Source organism: Leopardus geoffroyi, chromosome C1 (assembly GCF_018350155.1).
Source record: "Leopardus geoffroyi isolate Oge1 chromosome C1, O.geoffroyi_Oge1_pat1.0, whole genome shotgun sequence".
Taxonomy (NCBI): domain Eukaryota; kingdom Metazoa; phylum Chordata; class Mammalia; order Carnivora; family Felidae; genus Leopardus; species Leopardus geoffroyi.
Window position 1 is genome coordinate 168,165,540 of NC_059328.1, and position 25,449 is coordinate 168,190,988.

General features: G+C 37.0%; 1 protein-coding gene across 3 annotated transcripts in view; it reads right to left on the bottom strand.

Moving 5' to 3' along the window:
- Window positions 1–23,435, bottom strand: part of CWC22 (CWC22 spliceosome associated protein homolog) — a 57,585-nt gene extending 34,150 nt beyond the window's left edge. The window contains exons 1-5 of one of the 3 annotated variants that reach the window (XM_045480393.1): window positions 23,170–23,395; window positions 11,346–11,485; window positions 7,860–7,998; window positions 3,219–3,286; window positions 930–1,040 (exon numbers count right to left, since the gene is read on the bottom strand). In XM_045480393.1, coding sequence (XP_045336349.1) covers window positions 930–1,040; window positions 3,219–3,286; window positions 7,860–7,886 — 206 coding nt within the window. In that variant the 5' untranslated portion in view covers window positions 7,887–7,998; window positions 11,346–11,485; window positions 23,170–23,395. Of the gene's footprint in view, window positions 1–929; window positions 1,041–3,218; window positions 3,287–7,859; window positions 7,999–11,345; window positions 11,486–16,628; window positions 16,675–23,169 lie in introns of those variants that run through there. The other 2 variants (XM_045480392.1, XM_045480391.1) reach the window with 2 other exon arrangements.
- Between the last annotated feature and the right edge of the window lie 2,014 nt (window positions 23,436–25,449).

Below are 25,449 nucleotides of genomic sequence, written 5' to 3' on the forward strand. Positions count from 1 at the left end.
AAATTACTTAATCCCTTCAAACCCACTTTTTAAAATTTGTAAATGTGAAAAATAGTATCTAGTTTTAAGTGTTTTAACCGTATTTGACAAAGTATGCAGAATGCCCAGCTCACCAATTATGATGGCAGTCATTGTTCTTAATGGGTGTCATTAAGGTGATAGCAGATGAGCCTGGCTTTTGGAGGTTAATTTAATCTGACATTTTGGTTTTAGATATAGTTTATTAGAAAGTAAGTAGTGAGAAGGAAAGTTTGGCTGCAGATATCACATAACGTGATTAGCTCCAAACTGCAGAGGAATTTAATCAAAATTTTAATGGGGGTATAGTCTTGGTAGTCATGGAGTGGGTAATATGAGGGAGATATCAAAAGGATACAGACCTCAGTGAACAATAAAATATGGTAGACAAGTTTTTGAACATGGATGACCAATAATAAGGTGGGTAGTCAAATTCTCCAAAGGCTCAGGAAAGAATATATTTAGATAAAAACTAGACGGGCAGCTTCACTCTCACTGTCCTAGTGTCATCATGCAGCAAAGTAAACTGAGATCACTCTATCCATGTGGTATCAATGACTTTCATTCAGTAAGGGACCTCAAAAACTCATCCTCATGCACTACAGTATCATATCATGAATAAGAGCTTAGGCTCAGGGTCAGACAGACCTGGACTTGCCACAGACTTGCTTCTAAAACAAAAACAAATGACTTAATTCTCTATGCCTCAGTTTCTTCATCTATAAAATACACAATAGTATCTACTTCATATATTTACTGCAATAAGGAGTTAATCCACATGAAGTCTTTATTAGAAACCTGGCACCTAAGAACATCCGTTTAAAATTAGCTATTATTGTTTTCATTATGAAGCGTAAAAAAAAATTTAAAACGAGTGTGATTTTTCTATAGTTAAAATTTCCAGTACTAACCGCGACTCCATGCTACCATCATGAGATCGTCCTCTTCTTGAACGCTCATAGTCCGACCTGCTGTAATCAATGCAATCTCTATCCCGAGGGGATCTGTCTTGTTCTGCATATCTAACACATAAAATAAGAAAACCAAAGTTATAAGATGAAAACAACTATGTTATAAATACTTAGCAAAGTCATATACTGGTAATGCTAAAGTAACTCTATGACTGAACAATGTCTTATCAAACTATTTTTAACAAATAGCTTATTTGGTTGACATTCATTTAGTCTTGACTATAGAAGCTTTCAGCTTGTGTACAAAATAACTACTAGAGTTCACGTAACCAAACCTGTCATCCTGATTCACACTGTCTCAAGTAAAGGATTATATATCTGGATAGCATATGTAGTTAGCATGAAAAAGGCCACCCATGACTCGTTTGCCTAGTTGACTCATTTTATCAAAGCAATAACCACAAATGAGACCAACGTCATGGGTTGGCCTCCATAAAGAACAGTTTAGCTCACTCCAACAGACATCCAAAAAACATCAGCTGTTATTCTTGAATCTGCTTTACCGAATAGCAGTGCAAACAGATTGAAATTATTAGCAAACAAGGATGACAGTATAAGATCTGCCTTAAACCTAAAACAATAAAATCAGAGAACATTAAGAGAAGTTAAACATGTACACACATAATAAACATATATAGTAACATACACAGTAATTATAGTGATTCATATTTCATGTATAGTTAACCCTTGAATAACTGCAGGTTTGAATTGTGAGGGTTCACCTATACATGATTTTTTTCCAATAAATACAATATAGTACTATAAATATATGTTTCTCTTCCTTATGATTTTATTAATAACATTTTTTCACCAGCTTACTTTATTGTAAAAATACAGTATGTAACACAGATAACACATGCAAAATATTAGTTGACTGTTTATGTTGCTGGTAAGGCTTCTACTTCAGTAAAGTATTAGTAGTCACTTTTTGGGGAGTTAAAAGTTATAAGCAGATTTTTGACTGCAGAGGGCACCACTGCCTCTAACTCCCAGGCTGTTTAGGGGTCAACTGTATACCTCTACAAGTAATTTATATACATACAGATATAGGTGTGCATCAGTACATGCAGAGAGTTGTTTTTTTTTTTCTTTTAGACAGAGTAGATGATTGATGAAAAGTACTAAGTAGTTGCAAACCATCACAATTAACTTGATGTCAATGAAACAAAAGTTTTTAGAGACAGCTGAGTGGCATAAGAAGAAAGAAAGTACATACGGGGTAAGGCAGAGATCAGACAACTGAAAGAAGGTTTAGAGGATGCTTTTCCCTTCATAAATTATTTTTAATGGTCATAGTTCACTAAGTGAAATAATCAAAGTACTACTATGAATGCCTGATGAACATTAATAGTAATATTTGTCGGGGTGCCTAGGTGGTTCAGTTAAGCATGTGACTCCTGATTTCGGCTCAGGTCATGCTCTCACGTTTCGTGGATTCGAGCCCCCCATGGGGCTCTTCACTGACAGGGCGGAACCTGCATGGGATTCTCTGTCTCTCCCTCTCTCTCTGTGTCTCTCCCACTTGTGTGCTCTCTCTCAAAATAAATAGTTAACTTAAAACAATAGTAATATTTCTAGATCTTTGATCTTAACACAATTATAAGATATGATACACATAAAAGCATTCTGAAATCTATTAAGAGCCATGTATAGGACAGTGGTAACAAAAGCAACACTTCAAAATAATTTCAACTCCGTTTTCCATTTTATAAACTTTCATTTAGTATCCATTTCAATTTATAAAACTTTAATTTTTTGATATGCTGAAATTATTCTTTCTCACCTCCAAAATTAGATAAAATCTAGAATTATTTACTAGAAACTACCAGAACAGTCATTCAAAAATGATTTGTCCTCGGGGCGCCTGGGTGGCGCAGTCGGTTAAGCGTCCGACTTCAGCCAGGTCACGATCTCGCGGTCCGTGAGTTCGAGCCCCGCGTCAGGCTCTGGGCTGATGGCTCAGAGCCTGGAGCCTGTTTCCGATTCTGTGTCTCCCTCTCTCTCTGCCCCTCCCCCGTTCATGCTCTGTCTCTCTCTATCCCAAAAATAAATAAATGTTGAAAAAAAAAAAAAAAAATTCAAAAATGATTTGTCCTCAAGCTTATTCAAATAATACTGAAAACCATCAAAAATAAATTGTTCACCCTAAAATTAGGAACCTAACAGCTAAATAATTTCTTAAACTTATTACAAAAAATTTAAATTACAGAAGCACATAAAATTATTTACCTGTCTTCTGGAGAGGAGGTCCTCTGATATGAATTATAGTTTTCCCTTCTGTCATGACCAGAAGAATGCTTTCAAAGGGGAAAAAAAGAGGGAGGGGGGCACATTTAAAAAATTATGATAAAAACACACAGAAAATGAAATATGTCTTTCAGAAAAACAGAAGTGCCGTACAAATTATTTCAAAACATTTTTTTAAATCATAAGAATAATACATGTTATCTAAATAGTACATAAGATAAAAGAAAATTTTCAGGGCCTCCAAGGTAAATATCTGTGGCAGATCTCTGGTTTCACTATGGACCAACCACTTTTTTGAAACAAGAAAAATTCAAGGTAGAAGAAAATAATTCTCAAATTTGTGATGCTAAGTTACTTAGTTGATATTTTATTCCTATGTAATAAATTATAAATGTATAGAGTATCATTTTTATAAAGACCTTCTCTTGGTGAAAAACAAGACCAAAGTTTTTTCTTGGTGAAAAACATGACTAAGGGCCAGAGGTCTTCTGGCACAAAGAGCTCACTTCTGTGGTTATATCGAAGTCTTATAATACTGCACTTACCTCCTTGGATCTACTTTGGCTTATAAAACCACTTTAATCCAGGTTAGTAAATCTGAATAAACAGCTAGAAGAAACCAACTCTAGTATATTTATGAAAATTCTTTTTTATTTTCAGAAAACATTTGAAAGTCTGATATGTATAGCACTATGTTAGACTTTAAAGATTTGAAAAACACGATTTGTGAGAGATAGCTCCTATGCCAAATCCTTTGGAAAAAAAAAAAGACATACAAATAAGTAACTGCACTGTAACATGAAACTGAAGAGACATGTCACAGGAGTCAGAGATATGAACTATCCAGTGAGAACACATCCTAATTTAAAAATCCAAATATAGTTAAAAAGCCAAAATATTTATCTCTGTAAATAGGTAAGTTTTTTACATTACTGGTGAAAATTCATGTTGACCAGTTTTTTTTTTTTTTTAGAATTAAAATAATTTTAACTACCTAATTATAAGAAAAGAAAAACTGTATGTTTTTTTAAAGTACCTTCACCTAGAAATCTAAGAAAATGTAAATCAAATAATGAGCAACTTGTTCTGCATATTTATATGCTTGCCTCCTTAATAGGAAAAAGAAACATTTCAAAATAGAAAGTTATGGGGTGCCTGGGTGGCTCAGTCAGTTGTGCATCTGACTTTGGCTCAGGTCATGATCTCGCGGTTTGTGAGTTCGAGCCCCTTGTCAGGCGCTGTGCTGATAGCTGGGAGCCCGGAGCCTGATTCAGATTCTGTGTCTCCCTCTCTCTGCCCCTCCCCTGCTTGTGCTCTGTCTCTGTCTGTCTCTCAAAAATGAATAAATGTAAAAAAAAAAAAAATTAAAAAAAAAATAGAAAGTTATACTGCACAGAAATACAAACTTCAACTTCTTGTTTTATGAACGTCTAATTAACAGCAGTTTGAATCTAACATTCTCATAAATATATTTCCAAACAATCTCATTAACTATTGAATTTTTCTCCCCCCACAACTATTGAATTTTTCTAATAGTATATACAAACTATTGTATATAGGTGAATTAGCATGTGATAAAAATTTATAATTTACAGTAGCCATAGTTTGGCTACTATTTTATACTGAATACAACTATCTTAAAATCTGTTTCTATGTTTCTAATGCATATAAGAAAGTTTTAAAAATTATTTCCCTTAGCAACACAATGAAGTAGGACATTTGTTCAGTATGTAGGACATAGATTTCTACAAAATCTGACACCAAGATCCTAAACCTAAAATGGAGCACAAGATTCATTAGATTCATGGCAACACCAAACATAGTATTCACTGATCATTTATTACAGGACACAGCTCTTCTTCCTGTGTAGATACTCTGGAGGATACACAAGATAGGAAAAACCCTCGGTGAACTTAGGATCTTATGGGAGAGAGACGATTGTAAAGATTTCCGTAATTAAACATATGAGATTGTATGTTCCTGAGAGAACAACAGAGACAAAAAGGAGAAGAAAAAGAGGAGGATGAAGAGGAGGAAGAAGAGGAGGACAGGAGGAGGAGAGAGAGAACTCAACAAAACTGCATGGTCTACTTTTTCTTTTATAAGGCACAGCAATTATTTTGATTACATTAGGGAAAAGGCCTCAGTTCTTTGCTAATGATTTTTAACACATCTCCGCAACATCTGTTGTAGGCATGGGGGGAAACCAAAAATATTGAAGTCGTGAATCAGAATTTCGTAAATATGATCAAGTTAACGTGACTGGCACACATAGAAGTGCTAACAGGACATCTTGAGTAGGGAACAGTACTGAATACTGAGGGATGACAGCGGGTAGAGGAGGATTTGAACTCGGATTTGGTAGATGAACGGGATTTCACTCATTTTTGACATGCGATCCAAATAATAACCTGAATTTTCCTATTTCCTTTATCATAAAGTTCAGATTATAAGTCAGAGTAGCAGTCGAAAATAATATATTGTCAAAACTACCTTAAAAAATTCTCTAAGTTGTTCATTAAGCAAAACAAATGTTTATATCATGCAGTTACCTATAGTCTCTAACAATATAAACAGAGCAGTATATGAAGGTGAGTGGAGCAGAAACCCTGAATCCAGACCTCTGAGCATCCATTAGCCTCAGGGAACAAGTCTTTAAGAGCAAGGAGAGGAAGGGCTGGCAATAGGTGGGTAACTTGCTTCTAGATAGCTAAGGAGGCTGCAGTAAGACTCAATGGAAAAACAAGGAATCCTCAGCTAAAGCCTCCTGAACCTAGCAGGTAAGTCCTCAGAACATTAAAGGAAGATGTGAGCTTCACCTGAGGTAAAAATGGGCCCCACCCAGCTTTTGGACCTGCCTGTAGCTAAAAGGATGGAAAAAGGGAGGCAGACTAGATTGAGTACTAGCAGAGAGAGCTGAGCCATCAAGCCTGAAGGGCATGTGACTGAAGATAGCCACTCTCAGCCTAGGGGGATGCCACAGAGGACTCAGCAGGACCACAGGAGGCAAAGGTGGAGAAGCACAGTATAAGAGGAGCAGGAAGAGGATCCTGAGAAAGACTAAACATGTCTCCCTCTGTGAAAAAAGTATCCGACTAAACCTGAGTGCTCTTGTCAGTCAAGAGCCAGTTACACACCAGGTCTCCTTTTTCTTTATGTCCCCGGCTCTTAGTATAGTCTGCAAACTACTAGGCCCACAATTAATCAACTGCTTAAGTGCCACTGGACCAACGAGTACAAGTCCCAAGGAAGCAGATGCCAGAACAATATATGAAGGTATCTACTGACAGATGGGTCTGCTTGAGACAGTGAGTTCCCACCAAAAGAGATGCAAGGACGGGCTGGGTGTCTACCTAGCCTTCTGCTCGACAGTACAACAGTCAACAGGATTTAGAAAAGATTGCAGCAGAGCCTGCCTCAGTGCCTGGTGTCCACTGTTAAGCTCGGTCTACTGGTTCTCTTTAAAGAAGAAAGTTTAGGGGTGCAGGGGTGGTGGGGGAGAGAGGAAGGGAGCAGGGCCTAGATCTATAATTAAAAATATACCCTCCCCTTTACTGACTCTAAGCCCCAAGAAATGACGCGCCTGCTTGTAGATCTGTGAAACTGAAAAAAGTGGAATGGTTTGTTCTCCTGCTAAGTCCAGTAACAGGCAGAGGAGCAGCTCTGAAAGTAGATGGAGTTACTGGTTCTGTTACTGCTCTGACTGTATCTACCACTCTACCTTTCTCACAGCCTGCTTCAGCCACACTAGACTCCGTCTTCATACTTGTTTACTCTGCCTGGCACATGCTTCTCCTGGTCATCTGCATGGCTGACTTCCTCATATTCTTCAAGTTTTTGCTCAGATAGCTACTTTTTCAGTGGGTCCCTATTAAAAATTGCAACTTCCAATGCTACCGATCAACCTTATCCTATTTCTTTTGTCTACAGCCCGAATCTAACACTTAACACTGTACCATACCATAGAAATGACTTATGTATTAATTTTATAATTTATTTTGTCTTCCCCTACTAGAATGCAAACTCCACAAAACCAAGGATTTCTGTTTTGTTTACCATTTTACCTAAAGTACTTAGAACAGTCACTGGGACATAATTAAGAATTTAGTGACTATCTGTTAAATAAATAAATGTATAATGTCTAAGTAAAGGATGACACAGAATAAAGAACTCATTTATGCATATGAAATATTCAATAAAAGGCTCACTTGTAGATAGACATGCAGGAACTATGATCAACTGAGGAAGCAGACACCTGTCCTCCATTTCATGCTCATTCAGGAAAGTATGCTCTTTAAGAATGGTGGATTCTCTTGCCCTGTTATTTTCTTTTCTTCTGCATGTGCTCACTCACGTGCACTTTCTTGATTTGTGCAGGCATTGATATACACACACATGTACATGGACACATACATGCACACACGTCCCGCATGTTCTCTTCTCATTTGTCCTCTTGCACACTATTGCTTCTATCTGACCAAGGATCTACATTTGAAATTGTCTAAGTTAGATATGCGTACAATGTCTGTTTCTAATGTCCTATTTATGTAAATGCATTTTTGATTAAAGGACAGATAATGGACTACAAGCTTATGTTCTTCATTATAAATTTCAAACACTTACTTTTATCTGTGCCACACTACTTTTCATTTTTTGTTGACAGTGGTCTGATAAATCAAAGACTCCTTAAGTTGGTCCAAATAACCGGTACCAAACAGTATGAATTCCTTGACAGTTTACTTTTTCTGTCTGCAAACGTTACCTGTGAAATAGACCAAAGAAAGTTTTGTTAACATCGATAAAATGTATGTGAAATAACAACATATTATTTCCACACAATGAACACTTGACCATCTTATTTTTCTTAATCACTAGGCACAGATATATAATCAATAATTATATAAAAATTTAAAAAGTCCTTAAATGGTTCCATATAACAATGTATAAAGAACACATATGTAGAAGAGACTCTGAATAAGAGAGCAAATAATAACATTATTAAACACCATAAGGTATTTTAGTCTAATGACGGAAAGGAACAAAAATTAATTTAATAACTGATGTCAGATAACTTTATTCAAATCGTTTTCATTGAGGGAAACCTATACCTACATCATAAAACAGTGCTGTGATATTACACTAAACAAGTAAACAAAGGAAATGATATAAGATAAAGTCTATATAAACCGAGTACAAAATATCCCATGTTTCTATATAGACTAAGAATGAAATATCCAATTATTATCTTGTAATAATGATCACTCAGAAATAAATATGCTCTGCATAAAAATATAAGTAATTAAGTTTTAATGTAATCTATCAAAGGTACATGACTTCAGATATATTCAGGCATGAGAACTAAGTATTTGGCTCAGAATAAACCTAGTCACCAATGTTAAATGCTAAAATAAAAGTTTTCCAATATCTATCTGTTAATTACATTTTAGGAATTTTTGAAAAATGCTGAATTGCTAGTGATGTTAACACAGAACTGTCATTTAAGTATTTTATTTTAATTATGTATCTAAATGGTTTATGGTTTGGTGTAAGGTAATGAAATCAACAAACATCAAATGAAAGAGTAGAAAATAAGAGATTTAAAAGAGGTAGAAAATACAGAGAAAGAACTGTGCCAGTACCAAAATAATTGAATACAACTAGGAAAATTTTTAAGCTTGAATGCCAGAAAGGTTTATAGATTATCTAGTCCAATTCCTTCTTTTTATAGATAAAAATAATGAAGGTCAGATAAGTTATTTCAATGTCCTAAGCAATACTACCAGTTAATGGCAGACCTATAACTGGAAACTTAGCCTAAGGACACCCAATTAAATTTTCTTTCCACTAGACCACATACACAAAAATAATACTAACACTATAAAGTGACACAGAGCTGCTATCATTTAATGCAGATAGGGATATACACAGATCACTAAATCAAGAAAAGTTTCTATTACAGTGGTTAGCATGGTATCAAGGTTATTAAGAGCAATACATATGAGATTCTTTACAAACTTAACGTATAAAGTATAATTGCAGCCTAAAGCACACCACCAATTAAGTATTTGTAGCTGCAGTTAGATTAGCATGCTGCTAGGGGACTCTCAGAAGGGAGAGAGCCCGAGAAGAGGAGCCGCATGTGCCCAAATCTCTGACCACCTCTGAACCAACACATGAACAAAACAGTACTCAGGATCAAAGAACCAAACTGTGATATGAATAGCTGCCTAAGAGACAGAATTTGCAATTTAAGTCTAATCAAGTTAATTGTCTAAAAAGTCACCACTCCTCAGAGGAAAGTAACAGAATGTACAGTCTTAACATAACAGTTATAATGACCAGAATACAATTAAAAAAGTTATCAGAAAACTGTGGTCCAATCTTTAAAAAAAAAGATAATCAAAGACCAACATTAAGATGGCCCAGATGTTGGAATTGGCATACAAGGTTTTTAAAGCATATTCCAAAGCACAAAGGAAAACACACTTGCAAGGAATACACAGGAAATTTCTGCAAAAATGAAACAAACAAAAGCAAACAAAAACAACAATGAAAAGAATAGAATCAAAATGAAATTCTAGAACTGAAAAATATATGAAGTGAAAAACTCACTGGTTAGCCAAACCTAAGGCAAAATGGAGATAATAGAAAGTCAATGAAATTATATAATCTAAAAGATAAAAAGTATCCAATCTAGAAACAGACAAAAAAATTAATGAACAGGGACATGTAGGACAATTATCAAAAGGCCTAATCTACATGTAATCAAAGTTCATGAAGGGAAAAAAAAGGTATAGGAAAAAAATATTTTAAGAAATAGCCAAATTTCCCCCCAAATTTGGCAAAAGGCATAAATGTACAGATTCATGAAGCACAGATAATCCTAGATAGGATAAATATAAAGAAAACCATGCCTATACACACAGTCATACAGGGAAATAACTGTTCAAATTATTTCTGACTTCTCATCAGAAACTAAGGAGACTAGAAGACAATCTTTAAAGTGCTGAAAGATTAAAAAAAACCTGCTACCCTAAGATTCCAACAAAAATAATATTAAGAATGAAGATAAAGACATTTACTAATTAAAACAAACAAAAGAGGGGCGCCTGGGTGGCGCAGTCGGTTAAGCGTCCGACTTCAGCCAGGTCACGATCTCGCGGTCCGTGAGTTCGAGCCCCGCGTCAGGCTCTGGGCTGAGGGCTCAGAGCCTGGAGCCTGTTTCCGATTCTGTGTCTCCCTCTCTCTCTGCCCCTCCCCCGTTCATGCTCTGTCTCTCTCTGTCCCAAAAATAAATAAACGTTGAAAAAAACAAAACAAAACAAAACAAAACAAACAAAAGAAAACTAAGAGAAACAGAATGCAGCACCAGCAGACCCATTCTCCAAGAAATGCCACAGTTCTCAGGCTTTAGGGAAATGACACCAATGGAGACTTCAGAAAGTAATGAAGAACACTGGAAATGGTGACTTTTTCAGGAAGTATAAAAGACTACTTTTTCCTTCACTTAAAATACATAGGTCTGTTTAAAGTAAAAATAACATCTTGAGGGTCACCTGGGTGGCTCAGTCAGTTAAGCATCTGACTGTTGGTTTTGGCTCAGGTCATGATTTCACGGTTCATGAGTTTGAGCCCCACGTCAGGCTCCATGCTGCTGGTGCAGAGCCTGCTTGGGATTCTCTCCCTCTCTCTCTCAAAATAAATAAATGCACTTATTAAAAAAAAAATCTTGAGGGGTTATAGTGTATGTAGATGAAATAGACCTACATGATCCAAGATTTCTAAGTTTTTTGTGAAGTGGTAGTAATTAATATCAAATCTAAGAAACTTATGGAAAGTTAAGGATACATATTGTTTCCCCTAGAACAATGACTGCAAAAGTAATGTTAAAAAATATAGCTAAAAAACCTGTAGATAACTTAAAATAGAATTTAAAAATATTTAAATTTAAAATTTAAAATTAAAATTAATTTAAAAGGGCAAGATAGAACAAAGGAACAAAAAACAGAAGGAGGAAAAAAAACAAGATGGCAGACCTAAATCTAACTCTGTTAATTATATTAAATATTAATGAACAAACAACTCAAACAGAAGCTACTTCTCTCTCACCTCAGGTGGATCCGACCCTGAAGGCATGATCTTGTCTCCACTGGGTTTTAGGTCCCATGTGCCTTCTCAGACAAGATGACTGTGCCGTATTACACAAATTTCATGACTTTTTTTGACATGACTCATTCCTGTATTTATGGCTATAAACGTATAGAGCCATGAAACTCAAAATTCCACTCAATTAACTTTTGCTTAAAGGTGATGGTTTTTACCCCCACTAGCCCAATCATTATATCATTTCTAACAAATACTTATCACCTTTATCACCCAGCATCATTTATCTATACACTCATTCAAGAACAAATAATATTTACTACTTCTGTTATTTTGCCAGGCACCTTTCTAGGCACTGGCTAGACAGCAATGAACAGCCATATCAAAATCCCCTGCCCACATTAAGCTTATATTCTAGTTCTAAAAAGTAAATCTATAATGATAAGCACAGCACTAAGCTGCTCAAGCAAAGTGGCTGGTTAAGTTTTTTTTTTTTTTTTTTTGCAAATGCCAGTTTCATTCAAATCATTACTTAATGTAAAACTGGTTCCCTAGTTCATTATGTTAAAAGTAATTAAATTATGAACACTTGTGTATAGAATTACTAGTACATATATTGGGGCCTACCTGACTTACTACATCAGATGTGTAGGGGAAAAGGGATGCCTAAGCATGCTGGTTTCATGAAAGTATCCCCGATGTATTTCCAATATCCAACTCATCACCAGGTTGCCTCAGCTTTCCAATTTTGGATGAGAAATCTTGGTTCTCAATTTGCCATAAATTGAGAGTAAAATTGTACTTTACTTTAGGTAAAATACAGAGACTTCATAGCCTACCTCCTTTATAGTGTTTAGTAAAAAATCATTTGGAAAGGAACACATACATTCCAAATGTATTAATCCTTACTAACTCATTGGTAAGAAGCATATATATGCGTGCAAAAGAATATCAATAGCAGTGATTTTTAAAGAGAAATTTTGGGCACAATTCATAGGGAGAAAATTCTCAGTGGTAATGCACTGATTGCCGCAGCACAGGTTCTGTGGGAGTTTAAGATATATGCCATGATAATTAAAGTAACATTACCTACTGCAACATGGCCACAAACAAACATAAGCACTAAAATGGAGTCATTCAGATGATAAAATATGTTTATAAAATGCTTTTATTATTCTTAAAATTAATATAAAACATGAAAAATTGAGATAGGAAGAGAAAAAACCTACATCAACAGAGAAGTTCAGCCTTCCTAGGTAAACTGGACACAAATTTCATATACATTCATATATAAAGACTAAAATAACTTCTGTAAAAATATTTGCCTGTAAGTTTAAATAAGCTTCTTAATTAGTGAGATCTGGAATATATTTTATGGAAAAATTAAAAGCCTAGAAAACTATGAATGTCCTTAATTTGTTCTTATTTCCAGGATAACCAGTGACTAAGTCTCTATAAAATTGAGACTACAGTATACTTCAGTGGAGGATTCCATTCTCTTTGGGTTCTATTATTATTATTATATAAATTAATCAGAGTTACTTATTGTACACAGGAGTTTTTGCTTCCCTACATTCATCTAAGCACTCCTTCTATAAACATTAGGAAGTGAATTGTCCAGAAGGAACATCAAAAGAATCTGTGAAAGACTCCACCTAGTTCTGTTTACTATTTATAGGAAATAACCTGATGGATGCTGCTGCCATCATCACCACCACACATCACCTGCGACTGATTTCAAGGACTTTTTTGGTCCAGAAGCAGAAAACACTGAAAACTACTTCTGACCAAGGCTACAGAGTAAGGCCCTCCTTCCCCTGATGATAGAAACGACTGATGATAATGCACTTCTTTGTGTATTTTTGTTTTTTATCCTCTTGGTTATTTATTTTTTCTCTCCTTGCTGGTTGATGCTTCTAAATCTGTACAATGGAACTTTCTACATTAATGGAAAGGTTCATATTCTGCACTGTCAGTAGCCACTTCATTAACACAATGGCCACTGGCCACATGTGGCTATTGAGCACTTCAAATGTGCCCAATGGATTTGAGAAAATTAATATTATAATTTTATAATTTTATTAATTTTATAATTAAGTTTACTTTTAATTTGAATAGCCATATGTGGCTGGCTAGTGGTTACCATATTGGGCAACATAATTCTAAATGATTAGTAGACACTTAGGTCTTTTAATCATGGTACTTCAAAATCCTTGTCCTTGACAATCTCCAGATATGGTATTAATTCTTTAGATACTGACAAAGTAAAATAACTCATATCCAGTTTGTGAGAAAAGTCACTTGGTTATTTTCTACGAAAGGTTCAGATTACGGGAAATAAGGGATAATATAATAATCCTGGTCCTAGAGTCTGTCTATGTTTCAATCACCAAGGTGTGATCTCTACAGTCTTAAATGCAGTGCATCCACCATGATGCCAAACAATCGTTTAACATAAACGTCAAGAAAACATGGCACTAGACATACTAGGACAATCACAAACTTGATACATGATCATGACCCACTGAAAGACAGTGTAGCTATTGATTGGTCGTATCTCCAAAAGATAATGGCCTGTTCTGCAGCTGAGGCTGAGTAAGCAGAGGTACTAATAAAGTTAAAAAATAACCCTGATGGCAGCTATGAAGGGAGAACTGACAACTGAAACAGAAACTACTACTTATAAAATGGATTCTGCTAACTTGAAAAACATAAATATTATGCCAGTTTAAGTCACAATATACTTATCGTGGATTAGCTAAGGTCATACTCTTATTTCTAGTTACTTTAGACCCATCTGTTCCAAAGTAAGACCACAAAATGATGTCTGCAAGGACCCAAAAGTTTTAAAGATATGACCATTTACTGTCCCAGCAACTCGCTAGTTTACAAATTCAAATTCTGCCCAATCACTGCCAAGATGATCTGATAACTAACCTCTAGTCTCACAAAGATAGTAAGTACCCGTTCTTAAACCACCTTTTTGAGATGCTCCATGGTCCTCCACAGTATACTGTTTCCTTTGCTGCATATTAATACTAAACTTTGACAGCTAATGAGGTATGTCATTGGTGATTATTCACTAGTGAGCTTTCACATACAAGCCTAATGATCCAGTTTCTCAAATAATTCAATGCCATGGGGGACAAAAAAAGAAAAAAGAAAAAAAGGAGGATAGCTATTATAGAACAAAAGAGACAACAGATTTAGTGTGTGGCCCTTGTTTAGATCCTGAGTTGAACACTTTCCCTTCTCTAAAATGGGATGTATTTATATAGTAGAACCCACTTTACCAACTTGAATTCAGTACTAACTCAACTGACTAATAAACTCTACCCAACTTTCCTTCTAAAATGGAGGTAGGCTGAAGTTCTTATTTCTGAATAAGGGATGAAATAATGGAAGAGAACATTTTCTAGTCCAGTTCAATTGTCAACTTGCTAAAATTATTAGCATGTTTACATCATGGTTTTTGGACGGGGAGGGGGAGAATGAAAATACGGTGGGACACAGACTCTCAGAATTACTTAAATCCTTATTACATATTTTCCATCCAAGAGAACTTACCTTAGTATGTACCTGAAATAAGACTCATTTCAAAATCACCTGTTACTTAAATACTGTGCCCAAGTTGATAATGGAGATACTTTAAGCTCTAATGCTAGTAATATATGAACTTTAATATTTTCCTCAACTTATAAACATGTATTCCATTGATACAAAAGTCATTTTAGAATAATATAATGATGAATGTCCTGAAGCTGATGTGCAGTGGTGAATGTAGACTAACCATCGCCATTCAAAACCAGCCAATGGGAGAACTGCCAACGTACACAGAAGCTCTTCAACAAACTAATCTACCCTTGACACTAATAGAGTCTATATAGCACATTACAATGATATTCCTGAGATATCCCAGAGATTAACAATTAACTACATATACTTTAGAAGTCTGAAATGTGTAATTTAGATTAAGATAACAATAGCAATAAATAATGATAAATTACTGCAGCCGCAAAAATACAACACTAGGCATTTCATTTATATATTCTTACTCAATCCTCACAATTACCTTGCTTTGTTAATTTTTTAGCCATATTTTCAATGGGAGAACTGAGGTTCAAAGAGTTGAAACAATGTGTCCAAGTAAATTATAGCTAGTAAATGGCAGAGCTAAAATCTAGATGGTTTATCTGATGCCAAAACCATCTGATATTGCATCCCAATGAAAATGACAACATTAATATATGGATACAATATTGGTAAACTATAAAATGTAGACAGATATAGTCTCTACTATACAGAAAATCTTCCTATCCTAAACTGACCCATTTTTCAGAAGTTTCAGATAGCAAAGGTTTTGATATTAATATAAAGCCCTACCCACTTCTTTTTAAAGATGCAAAATAATACTTTAAAGGTTCCCTTTGTTTAATTAGCATAGCCGGAATTCACTCTGACCAGGTACAGTATAAGCAAATAAGTCACTTGACTGCACTGTGCAAGATTCACCATTTTCCTTGGCTATCCTTGGTTCTGAAACCTGGTTTCTCTTCTCAACTTACCTACACATACATATACACAGCAATTTTCTGTGTATTTTATTTCAAATTACCTTACTTATCTAAATGTAATGAGTTTTCTTTCTCATCAGTGTGTGTCATCTTTTCCTTTCTACCCTTCAACCATCATCACCAAATAATTTTCTGGCAATCAAGCACACTCTGTTAGATTTCCATGTCCCAAAATGTAACTGTGAAATCGACAATTTTACAAAGTAGACTGCTACTACAATTCTAACAAAAAATGCATAAAGTCCTATCATCGTCCAGATTTATACAGAATACGCCCATAAGGAAATTCTGGGAGTTCAACATGTGCATGCTTGATACTTAGACTAATTGGAAATTCCTGCAATGAGAGCGATTTATCTAGAGTTTATAGCTCTCGCTGCTCTTCTTAGTATCACTATGTGGATTTTATGATGAATTATTAAATTTCTCTCTCCTTGTCACAAGTAAGCAACTCAGCAAAACCACACCTGCTCTCCTGAACAACGAGGGCATTTTATGATAAGAAGATGGTAGTTTAAAAATTATTTTCCCATCAGTGTCAGCAAGCATCAGAAGGCAAAGTATTTAATAACGTTTGTAGGATGCACTTTAGATTGTTAACTGGAAACTATGAAATTGTAAATTCTGTAATTATCTTAAAAGTTCAGATGATGAAAACGTCAACTAATGGCTGTAATGCACTGCTTTCTCAATGATTTCTGTTGAGCACTCCTACCGTTGTCCCCGTTGTCCCCAAGGCATCCTCAACCAACGTGACTTGCTGTAACTGTCATAAATTAAAAGGAAGTCAACAAAGTCCATTCCCTTTCCTTCAGGTTGCTCTACTGCATTCTACACAGTAACAGCACACTTGACAAACGTCAAACATGATAACAGAGTTAAAAAAAAAACGATCTTAGTTGCTCAATAAGGGAAAATGGTAATATTACACAGTATTCAAAAGAAAAACCAGTTTAAATATGTTCTAAATACAAAACTGAAATGGGAAGGAGATAGTAGTAGGATCCTCAAGAAAATCCCCAAAGAGGACCCAAGCCCCTGGCCCTTCCACAAAGCAATTTTCCTTCCCAGGGAAAAGATACGAAAAACAGATTGGCCACATTTCTTAATATATGATAAGATGTCTATGGCCTTTACATATCTGTATTGAAGGAAAAATCCTTTTAAGAGAATTGCTTTCCTACTATTGTTTCTTGTTATTTTTAAAAATGCGTATATTGGTGAGAAATATGCTGCATTATATACCACACAAGGACAAATGATGTTGTAATCTGATTTCAGCATACGTTCACAATTTCAAGAAAATAAAAGCATCTGAACACTACTATCACTATAAGGAAAAGTCACCAGGTACAGGTGATGATCCCTTGTCTGCAATTATGGAATCTGAAAAGCTCTGAAAATACAATATTTCTTTTCCTTCCTTTCCTTTTTTTTTTTTTTTTTTTATAGAAGGATAGTTGGCACACAATGTTATATTAGTTTCAGGTATACAACATAGGAATTTGACAACTCTATACGTTATGCTATGCTCAGCACAACTTACAAAGATTTTTTTTTTCAGTTTATTTATTTTGAGAGAGAGTGAGCACAAACAGGGGAGGGACAGAGAGAGAGGGAGAGAGAATCCCAAGCAGGCTCCACCCTATCAGCGCAGCACCTGACACAGGGCTCGAACTTACGAACCGTGAGATCATGACCTGAGGTAAAATCAAGAGTTGGACGCTCAAACAACGAAGCCACCAAGGTGCCCCACAAAGAGTTTTCTTAAGCTTGTGGGAAACTCATCTGGCAGCAAAACTTGACCTGCACCAACCTGAGACTTAAATGTGACTCTTCATTTGTTGAACTGTAGAAATATTAATGTGTTTGATTGGAAGATATTGCCTGGGATTCCAAAAGGGCTATTACTTCATAAATATATGTGCACTGTGTTTCTTTAAAATCTTAAAAATTCTGAATGTCGAAACAGTTCTGGCTCTAAGATTACAAATAAAGAACTGTAGACCTGTACTCTCTTATTGTTTGTTTCCTAGTCAATACATATACCAGGTGTGCTCTTTGACTTCTAACCATTTGAATGACTGAAGATTCCCATGTTCAATTATAGGGCTGGGAGGTGTGCAAATAGTACCTGGATACTATTTGACTTTTTATGAGGAATAAACAAAATATAAAAGCCTCTGATTAGTCTCTGACTCTGTGCAGGGGAGACAGCCCCAATTTGGGGACATCCTAAGACGACGGTAAAAAGACACAGATTAGTAAAAAAAAAAAAAAAAAAAAGACAAAATCTAAAAGCTCTTAACATTTTAATAAAAATTACTCATTATAAACTGAGAGGAGGTATTATCCCTCACTCATTTCCTATATCATGAAGCCAGTCCATACTGGTCTGTATTTAACCAAAGAAATTAAAAGTGATATAATCGTTTCAATATGCTACTTAACTTTTTTTAAGTTTATTTATTTATTTTGAGAGAGAGAGCACACGCAAGCTGGGGAGGGGCAAATTGAGACAGAGAGAGAAAGAGGGAGAGAAGGAGGGAGAGAATCCTAAGCAGGCTCTGGACTGCTGGTATGGAGCCCAACATAGGGCTGGAACCCATGAACCATGAGATCATGACCTGACCTAAAATCAAGCGTCAGATAATTAAATGAATGAGCCACCCAGGTGCCCTCCTTCTAAGCTTTTAAAATGGAAATTTCTGTCTCAATGCTTCATGCATCAACAATCTGTTTCCATATAAAAATCTTTAAGAGAAGAGTTCTTCAGTAGTACTTCCTGTAATTACTGAATAAAAACAAATCCTAAGGGAGGAGTCTGCTGCTACTACTTGTATCACTCAGTCACTTGTATTTACAGCCTAAGCCCACCTTGTCTTGCCTTAGTTTCTCCACACACCCTTTGGTTCACAATTCAACTGCACAGCAACAGGACTGAACTTTCCTCACTAACTCCAGCATCTTCATTCACTGAACAAACATTATGGGTTTTCTTGGTCTAGTGATTAAGCTAAGTTTTATATCCATTTTCACAATAACAAATAGATAAAACCTTAAATTTCAAATCTATACCATAACCCTCACCACTTTACTTGATAGTAAAAGAAGAGTCTTGTAGTAAAGAAATAGCTTTAGTGCTTCTTTATCACCCACTGAATGCTTTCTTTTTCATTTAATGTTAAAGTTTGAATTTCTGCAGAAGAGTCTCTTTTGTAAGGTCATAAAAATTAAGACACTTGGTATAGGACTAACACAGGTAAATGGAACTAAAACAAAAATGATGAGGATAAGCCAAAACTGACACTTCTATTAAGAAGTTGTAAAGTAGTATAGAAAAAATAAGAAAGTATAAGGTTAAGAGAAAGAACAGTATGGTTGTGGTCTTTTTCTGTTTTTTTACTCTACCCCTTATTTTTTGGAAACAAATTAAGAATAGGGGGTCAAAGGCAGTGTCTGTTAATAGTGAGGCGATACATACATTAAGCTGCCCACAAGGAACTGGGATCTGAGAAATGAAAGTTGCTAACATCAGGAGAGAAGAAAAGTCTTAAGGGCTGTAGCAATGTTATAGACACAGTATTCCTGGAAGAGAGGAAGTGCAACTAAGTGGGTCTGGGGCATACAGAAGAAAGTGGGTCCAAAAGCTGAATGCTGAACTACGAGTAGGAAAGGGGGAAAAATCACTTCTCGCATGAAAGGGGAAAGAGGTCATTCAGGCAATGAGATCAGCACGTGTAAAGACTGAAATATAAAAAAAAAAAGAATTTAGGGGATTCTCAGTTGTTTGAGTACAGGGTGTGAATGTAAGATTGAGCAGAAATGAGATGGAACATGAGACTCATGAAGCTAAAGCATGAAACACCTTGAATGAGAAGAAGATTTTTGAGATTCTTGGTCACTGCTATACATTGAGAACCCAAGACAGTACTTACCACTTCACAGGTTCCAATTGTAAAATTAAACATAAAAGGGGGCGTGTGGACTTCTAATGATTATTCCCATTCCTTGTTTTTTTTAATGTGTTTATTTTGAGAGAGTGTGTACATGCGTGCGAGTGGGGTAGGGACAGAGAATCCCAAGCAGGCTCTGTGCTGTCAGCGCAGAGTCCGAAGCAAGGCTCGATCCCATTAACTGTTAAATCATGACCTGAGCCAAAATCAAGTCACACGCTTAACTGACTGAGCCACCTAGGTGCCCTGATTATTCCTATTTCTTCCCACAAAGAACTCTCTATAACGATACTTAGACAACTTTTACCAAGGAATACCACAGCAGACTTGTCTTAACTATCAACGCTGACTTCTAGGAAGCCCCGAGCTGTTTGTCATCGACTGCATGAAGACAGCACTATCAGGGGTCATCCCTTGTCTTCACCCCGTGTTAACCTGGAGGGCTGAATAAATTTCCAATTTATGGAAGATGAAAAAAATACCAGTTCCTTTAAAGGCACTGCAAGAAGAAACCTGATCCTGAAGGTGCAGTTACTTCAACTTACAAAACCATGTTTAATCACTGAGTCTATTTCATGTCTTTGAATACTCATACCACTTTATTCCCCCTCCCCCAAAATGTGTTCCTCAGCTTGCTTAAATAAGTATATGGGCTGAATGCATTCTGTCAACACTCAGCACAGCTTTGAAAGTGCCCTTTCTGATTATTAAAGAGCTATTTAGTAAACCACGTTTTAAGATTTTCAAAGAAAGTTTATTTATTTTGAGAAAGAAAGAGCACATGCACGCAGGAGGGGCAGAAAGACAGAGGGAGAGAGAGAATTCCAAGCAGGCTTTGAGCTGTCAGCACAGAGCCCGACATGGGGCTCCATCCGACAAACCCTATCATGACCTGAGCCGAGATGAGGAGCCAGATGCTTAAACGACTAAGCCACCTCGGCACTCCAACCATGTTCTAAGTGTTAAAGAAAACTTGGAAGTGGTGGTCTCCACGGAGAAATTTATGAAGTAATCCCTAGACACAAAGCACTTTATTTCATTACAGAGGCACCTGTCACCAAGTCTAGAATTAAACCGTCTTGATAAAATAATTGAGGGAAGAACTCACAGGACCTTTCAGGTGGAAGTGCTGAACTCTGTCTATCCTGATCCATTTCAATTAGGCCTAAAGTCAAGTTAAACATGACTCTCCACTTAGTCTCTTCCTCCGATTAGCTTCTATAATCACAGCAGTCTTAATGTCTCCAGGCCAAGGTAATTTATACCATTTTTGTTGTTGCTGTTGTTGTTATCTATTCTCCGGGAAAACACTTACTAGCTTGGCTACAAATAGCAAAGGCTTGCTTTAGTCCACTGCTTCGTCTCCTGATGTATTATTTTGGAAGAAAATGCTTCGAAAATTTGCACTTTATTGTAGGCACTGAAATGAAATGTATACACTGAGATAAAACATTTAGGTGACAGGTTCAGTCCAGAAGTATGATGAAACTAATGTGCCAGAGGCCTTTTTTGTTTCATCACCCTCCCATGCTAAAATTTTCAAACATTACATTAGAGAAATGCAACAAGGAAGCCCACAGAGTCATCAGTATGGTCAGCTATATTACCAATAACCACCTCTTTCTTAGGCCAGCTAGAACTTACGTTACGGAGATACCAGGTAATACAAAATTCAGTCTAGATACAAGTGGGTAGTAAACAGAAAATAATTTTGTTAAGGCACTGGCGCTGTAAAAGTGTGCTCTCTTAGATGGTCTCAGGTACAACTTACTGTCGATCACCTGGCAATGTACAATCATCAGGGAGAACACAAACCAGAACCCCAGTCAAATGGGGTGGGAAATGCTCCACGAAAGTGGAATGGGCACGGAAACATGGAAGAGCAATATTCAAAAGCAAAGAATAAGAACTGAGGCATAGAGGATTCATCAACTATATTACAACAGTAACAATAATAGTTAACACTGTAGGCCGGGCACTGTACACAGGCCTTATATATAAGCATTGTTATTTATTTTTATCCTCAAAACAACCCACTAAGTTAGATATTATTATCATCCACATTTTTCAGATGAGGAAGCTGAGACTAGAGATGTTAAGTAACCTGCCTAAGTGACAGAGTTTCTAAGGCCTGAATCAAGACTGGAATCTTCGGCTTAGGAGTCCATCACCCAGCACCCACCCTAGCAGGTCTCCTCCTCCTACAGATGCTGCTTGTCACAATGCTTCTAAGAACAAAGTCACACTTTTAATGCCAATTCTAAATCCGCTTTTCTAGAGAAGGATAATTGAGGCTAACTCCCAGATTCACAGGCAATCCTAAAACAAGTTTAAACATGATGAGGAGGCAGGCTAACTAGTTTTCTGAAAGCCAAGTTTGTTTTTCTATCTGCTATTGCTAGTCTGTGGACACATCAAAACGTAAAAGGAACTGTTAGTATGCTTTCAATCACCTATATCTTGCATCTAGAACATCCTTTCTTCATTTTTTTTCCTTATTTATCTCAAAGAGGTGTTGTGAGGGTTAAGTGAAAATAGGTAAAGCGGTTATTGCAGTTAAGACTCAATACAATTAACTATTACGGTAGCGATATGCACAAGTGTATTGTAGGATCTGGAGCTCCACAGAGAGGTGGACATACTGGAGATCCAAGTTGGAGAGTCAGTACCTTATTGGAGGTAGATCAACTTATGGAAGGATAAAGGACGACAGAGAAGAGCCCCCAGGACTAAACACTAGAAAGCATCTAGTATTTACAGGGCAAATGAATGAAAAAGAAACGATTAATGAAAATGTAAAGAAGCCGTCACAGGGATATACGCTGGATGGAGGCATAACAGTGGAACTTCCACTATTTCCTAACTAACCACAGTTCCTTAATCCCACTCCCACGGCCTGGGGCCCGGCCGGTAAAAAAGGGGCCTCGGGAAACCTAAAGGACTTGAGAAGTTCTAAGTGATCCGCGCCGACAAGACAGAGGCTCAGGCGCTGGTGCTAGACTTCAGCAACAAAAACACCACGGCGAGACAGCTCCAGCAACCTCACCAGGAAGCGAAATCCGTTCGCGCAGGCGGGAACGGAGTTCACGGCCCCTTCCCTACCCGCTCAGACTCCTCCGCACTACCGGCACTCACACCTCAGTCTCGGGGGCTGGCGAGCACACCTCCGAGCTGCCCGCGGAGGTACCAGCAAATCCTTGCTCGCCCCCTAGTCCCCTTTCTATTCCCACCCGGTCCGGCAACCCGCCACCCCCAATCTGGTTCGCTGCCTGAGGCGAGTCTACGGAGTTCGGTAATTACCTGGAGCTCCACCGCGCCGCCATTACACCGGACGCACGTCACTTCCCCTTCTCCGGCCCCGGCAGTGCGAGGAAGGCGGAACGTGAAATACATACAAACCTGACGCTAAATTCACTTTAAAACGTTATCCTATTAATTTACTTTAAATACCATAACTTAATACCACGTTGAGAGCAGTTGGTCTGGCCACAGTTTCCTCTTTCAAAGACAGCGACTAAAGAAGTTAATGCAAACTACAAAGTCCAGCATCCGCCGCCAGTAAGGACGGAAATGACGCGTCAATTGTGATTTTTAGAAGGTCGCAATGTACGACGGGAATTGTAGTTCTTCTGAGTAGGCTCCCGAGAGCACATCCAGGCGGCTCATCTGAAAGCTGATAGTGATGAGGATTTCTCAAAATTTACTTTAAAGCTCTTTCTCTGCAGTTGGCAAGAAGTAGACCTCAGTAGTCATTTTTTTTTTTTGTGGAAATCTTTAAGAGGAGCAGACAGACTTTTGGCAGTAGTTAGATCAAGAGCCTATATAAGGAAAAATGTTAGGAAACGTTAAGTGCCTACTAAGTCCCAAGATTTCAAGCTGTGAGAACGGGAGGATTTTGGACCACAAAGTGAAGTAATGAGGAAAAGCTAATTTTGTAGAGAAGATGATGCTTCTAATTGAGTTTAAGGTACCAGCTGGCAAGACATCGTGAGGATAAGGAGATTGGCTGGCCAACTTGGAAATAACGAACTGTGCAGAGATCAGAGGTAATTCATGAAATTGTTTTCTTATGCTTTACTTTTCAAGAGTAACAAAACCTAAAAAAATTCAACTGCTTGTTACTGTTTTGGAAACTATCTTTTCCTAAAGCAACTATATCTTTATTCTCTCCACCCTTGTGTACACCAGGCCTGGTTTATCCAAACATTTCTCTATTAGGATTTTAGAGTAGTCATGCGAGTAACCCTTTCTTTGAGGCAGAAGAGTACAGTGATTACAGATAAAGATACTGGAGAAGTCCTATTTATGTTTAACTCTTAAATCTATTGATATACTCATGGGTAATTTTTCTGGGGCAGTTTACTTAACACTGTGTGCCCATTTTCTTATGTTGGGGGGTGGGGGGAAGTGCCCATCCCATAGAATACTCTTAAGAACTGAATTCGTTGATACACTTGATGTATATGAGATAATTCTTACTACATACAGTATTATCCATCCTTTTTTTTTCCTATCTAACATGTTTGACCATAAAGGCACATTTTGGTGTCTTTAAATATTTAAGTGAATAGATTTCAGTTGTACCAATACCGGGCATAGGAGATGAATCTGGTAACCATTTGTATCCATACTGAAAAGAAGCACAATACCACCTCTACAATTATCAGTAGCAATAGGAAAGTTAGAGTTGAAGCTAGGGTAGTTAGATGGAGCTGGAAAAGACTAGGTTTGTCGTTTTGGAATCCAGGAAGCAAACCGTGACATAGGGTTAAGAATGTAAAACAGGGGCGCTTTGGTGGCTCAGTCAGTTGAGCCTCTGACTCCTGATTTTGGGTCAGGTCATGATTTCACAGTTTGTGGGTTCACGGTGTGGAGCTTGCTTGGAATTCTCTCCCTCTCTTTCTGCCCTTCCCCTATGTGCACTCACGCTCTCTCTCTCTCTCTCTCTCTCTCTCTCAAAAATAAATAAATAAATAACCTTTTTAAAAAAGAATGTAAAACAGTAAAAGTAAAAGGGAGGAAACTGGCTTGGGTATGGTAACTCCAGAGCAAAGATGAAGAGTCCCACACTGGGATAAAAATGGCTAGGTCCTTGTAACACAGTTTTGCTCAGTCATTGGCTGGAGCCACCCCAAGAAAAATGTGGCCACCATTCAAAACCTGATATACAGTTGGAAGTATTAACATTTGAATGGTGTTACCTAACTACTCCTAGCAGCTAGGCAAAGAGCCTTTTCTTGAAAGGGTATCTGAACAGAATTTCTCCGTCACAGTCAACCCCTTGCACCATTTAGATCCACTCTGTATACACATTCAGAGAACAATTCCTCTAGGGTTCCAGTGGCTTCTTTTCCTGAAAAGAAACTTAGTAGAGAGAAGTTAGTGGGACAAACTATAGTCCCCATCTTTGCAGTTGGTTTTGAAACACAGCTGAACCATTGCCTTTGTCCTCTACTAATTCATTCTAAATTCCCCACACTCTCAGCTACCAATTCTGCTGGTCTTAGTAGTTACACTAGTTGTGTGAAAACCCTAGTTCCTGAGAAATTTGAACCCTTAGTAATAATCACCTTCTCATGC